The sequence below is a fragment of the Papilio xuthus genome, unplaced genomic scaffold (genome assembly GCF_000836235.2).
Source record: "Papilio xuthus unplaced genomic scaffold, Pxut_1.1 DF825928.1, whole genome shotgun sequence".
NCBI lineage: Eukaryota > Metazoa > Arthropoda > Insecta > Lepidoptera > Papilionidae > Papilio > Papilio xuthus.
Window position 1 is genome coordinate 3,131,314 of NW_013532721.1, and position 4,189 is coordinate 3,135,502.

Here is a 4,189-nt window from a genome sequence, read left to right on the forward strand (position 1 = left end):
TTTTTCAGGTATTTCATTCTGCGCAATTGGTTATAGTGTTTATTATAATATTAGAAGGCTGTGCAGCTCATTGAGTGCCAAATGAGACGAATTATTCGGAATAATGACGCTTATCGCAATCACATAGAGGTCAGTATCGCGCGTCGGAGCGCCCGATACAAAACAGGGATTATTTAAATATATCGACGAATCGCTAACATGTATAAACTTATATAGTCGGAACATTAATATATTTTACCGTGGGTTTCTGAGCTTAGAATCCCCGTTTAAAACATAGACGATATGTTTTATGTGCAGAGATTTAAGTGTCAGAAACCCACGGTAAATGCCTTGTAAATATGATTATATCCATTTACATTAGGAATAAAAATGTTTTAAATATATTCCGATTTTTCAGATATTAAACAATTGTCAATTTTGTTAGCGAATCACGTGTAAAATAATATATTGTTGTCTCTATTCCTCAATATGTGTGAGGGAGACGACAATATTTTCTTTTTGCATGTCCTTTGGTAATGGAAAAAATACTCATTACACACATTTTCATATAAATACTTTGAATATAATCTATGTAATCAAGTAAAATATATAATTCAGTTCATTTTTGACTTTTTGTATGTATGTATGGAGTACATACAAATGTTTATTGCAATTATTTTGTTTATTTTTTTTATTATAAAGTTATTGGTAGTCAAAGGTTTTATAAATATTTAATTTTTTTATTAATCTTTATTAAATTTATAATAATTGTGATATGCTTTTTAATATTTAAGAGGAACGGCGCTTGTATATAAAATTGAACCTTAACAAAAAGGTTTAAGATTTAAATTTGCACATTGTTGCATCGCTTGTTTTTTATTGAATTGGTGCCAGTATTATTTTCTTTTTTTTTTAGTAACATTAAGAAAGCTAATATTAGTTAAAACATTTTGACTTTTCCTTATGAGATTTTTACTTTGTTTACGTCCAAAATATTTTAAAGCATTTAAATAGATTTCATCTTTCAAAGACTGTGTTTTTAGACATTTTGATTTTTGTGGCACCACCCTAACAATATATTTTCATTGCCGAAACATTTATACAAATACATCCGTAATTCTTTAAAAAAAAAAGAAATGACTAATTTTGTAAAATCGTTACTGCAATGGAAACCTACAGTTAGAAACTGTTATTACGAAAAAGTTAATCACGTATATTATGCATTAGTTATATGTTGTTACATTAATAACCATATGTTATTCCAACATTCCTTGTCTTAGTAAATATTAAGTAAACTACTGCATTTAAATGTAAATAAATAATTTACTGCTTGTTATTTTTCTGTAATCTGTTAACTACTTAAAATATTTGTTGTATAGAAAATTGGAATAAATATTAATCTACTCCAGATAGTTGTTTTATTAAGTAGTTGTCGTCCGTGACTCCGTCCGCGTCATTTAAAAAAATCTTGATACTGTGTCCCTTCCAGATTGTTCTATATCTGTGTTAAATTTTATCAAGACTTCTTGGGCAGTTCCGAAAATACCTTCTAACAAACATACATCCATCTAAACTTTGGTATTTTTATAATATTGATAAAATGTCAAATTTTCGTATTAATTTAAACTGATTTCCCATTTTTGTAACTCAAATACAAAAATAAAACGTATTATTTGTAACAAAATTTTATTTCACATAACCATTTCACTTCAAACGTTTGTACGACCACTAAACAATGTTAGAAAAAAATTAAAAAGTGAATAATTTAAAACAGCGCCATCTATGTACCATTTACTGTCTGCAGCGAATGTTTTGTTTCAACCGTCTGATTCTACCTTCGATTGCACTAAGCATGTAGTACACGGCTTGTAATTCATTTTTATCTCTCCCTTCGCAAATATCCGTAAGACTTAGTGCTGGTGAGAGACTACAGGTGGAGGCACTAGCTATTGTTATTACTGGAATAATGTATTCGTATGTCTGACAGCCTGCGTTGTGATAAGTACTAGGTTTCATTGTGCAAGCTTCCAAGTAGAATACGTTGGAGTTTTTTGGGTTTCTGGGGTTGCCACTAGAGGTCACTCGTTGTTTTGCACCTGACGAAAAGACGTTAATTTTTAAATCTGTTTTATGTGCAGGAAATTTAAAAGTATTACCTTTATATAAATTTCGTTCTTCATTATAAAGTTTCCATTGCCTGGCTGAAGTTTGCGCACCATTACTCACAAATTCTACACATGTTGGCTCACACAAAGTATGACCTGAAAAAATTAAGTTTAGATTTACAAAAAGTACAGTTTAGAGGCTAAGTAGTTTTTTTTAATTAATAATATCATGTTACTTACTCGATCTTATTGAAGGCGATACTGGAGAAGTCTGCTCTGAGAAGATTGAATGCGGCACAATATGAGGCATGTCGTAGACGAATAAGTATTCTACACAAACAAATAAGAAAGACCAAATCAAAATTTTACTTATGGAAATTTTCAACATTATTTATCTTAACCCATCAAAAAAATTTGAGGTGTAAAATATTTTTCGTGTCATCGGCCAAAATAAATTAACTGTTTTAAGCGCCATCTTTTGGTCGTGCGTCAAAAAAATTGATAAAATTGTTAAAAAATATAGTTATTTTAGTAAAAAGATTGTACCTTTCAATTTTCCCTTATTCCATTTGTTTCTTTTTATTGGCAATGATATTTTTTTATTCAGTTCTTTTGGTGTTCTATTAACTTTACTTTTAAAATTTACATGAATTCCTGCAAGAAACGATACTTTGTGCAGTAGTTCATAACAATCGGTGTTGATATAAAAAAAAATTCTCCATTCAAAAGCCTACCATTTTTATCGTTTAGAATTTACGTTTATCAATATTCTATATTCTTTCGAATTATCCATTTTTAATGCGATATTGAATTTCGAAGTTCGTTTTGTATTTCTTGATGTCACTAAAGCAGAAATTAACTAAAATTGTATTTTAATACTAATAATAATAAAGTTCAAAATATGAAAAATATGCTTTACCTATATTTCGAACATTTGATTTTATTTCTTGCTTTATACATTTTAGTTCTTGGTCTGTAATAGAAACATATTATTTAATATTCGAGTTAAATAATTATTTATTATCATATTTCCTACATACCTGTTGTGGTTATTTTATCAATCATCGTACTAAGGGTGGGCGGCTGTTTTATACTTTTCACTATATTATCTGTGCATTCGGTCGTCAGATCTTCGCTAGATGTCGCTTTTGGGGATTTAGGTACTGGAATTTTAAACGACAAATTAAAAATGGAGTTATTAACATTTAAAGTAAATTCTTAGATAAAAAGTTCATAAATGATTTAAAATTGTGGTTGGTGGAATATTTAGGTTATTTTTCAACCTAACTTTATTACATTAATAATTAAATGTAGTATGAATTTTCAGGTATTAAAATTAGATAAGCGTGCAATGTTCAATGTAACAAGACATTTAAACTGATTTACCTGCTTGGCAATGAATGAATGTTTGTATTTGTATTGCACTGGTTGATTTTTTACTTATACAGCTTTTTCTCATCGGTGTTAGAATTGGCGCGAGAGCTTGACAATTTGTGTATGAACACTCCGTTGGTGGTAATTGAATTCCTTTAAAAAATATTTCAATTTACAACAGTATTTTTTTTTAGTAACAACAGCGTACATCAATCATAACGATAACATAGAAGCATATTAATATATCTTTGTGTTAGATAAAATGTAAAATTTACAAGTGTTTTTTTTTATTTTTTATTTCTAGATAAAATTTATTTTCCCTCCCCTTATATTACATTGTGTACATTTGTATTTTGATTTTGTGTTTTTGTTTCTTCTGTTAAATTTTATTGGAACATGTTTCTGTGTCCAGTATTTCCGTTCAATAATGACGTGGATACCTTCAACAGAAGAGTTATCGATTAATGCCAAATAGGTCTGTCAAAATAGGTTTGGCATATTAAGGCCAAAGTACGTAACTTATTTTTGAATTTTTAGTCCCGATTATTATTAACACTTCGAGCGCCACGTCAGCCATCGGTGGCTGACAGCGTAGCGGCGACAAAATTTATTTCAAATTTACTACATTTAAGATCACCGGCCCTTTAATACCACAGCGTATAAGCGGCGCTCGTGGCCTGAACGGGATTGTCTTAGAAATACGCGTGGCGCTCAACGTGTTAAATAACTAC

General features: G+C 29.5%; 1 protein-coding gene and 1 long non-coding RNA gene across 2 annotated transcripts in view; both read right to left on the reverse strand.

Moving 5' to 3' along the window:
- Positions 1-1,657: 1,657 nt before the first annotated feature.
- LOC106125225 (uncharacterized) lies at positions 1,658-3,893 on the reverse strand. Its single transcript, XR_001228255.1, has 9 exons — positions 3,734-3,893; positions 3,471-3,611; positions 3,125-3,247; positions 3,004-3,057; positions 2,819-2,927; positions 2,631-2,738; positions 2,325-2,414; positions 2,136-2,240; positions 1,658-2,075 (listed from the first exon to the last, which is right to left on the reverse strand). It is a non-coding gene; the product is annotated as an uncharacterized LOC106125225 (long non-coding RNA).
- A 284-nt stretch (positions 3,894-4,177) lies between these two features.
- Positions 4,178-4,189, reverse strand: part of LOC106125052 (uncharacterized) — a 16,802-nt gene continuing 16,790 nt past the window's right edge. Inside the window, exon 24 of the mRNA XM_013322138.1 lies at positions 4,178-4,185. Within this exon, the coding sequence (XP_013177592.1) occupies positions 4,178-4,185 (8 nt within the window). The remainder of the gene's footprint in view (positions 4,186-4,189) is intronic.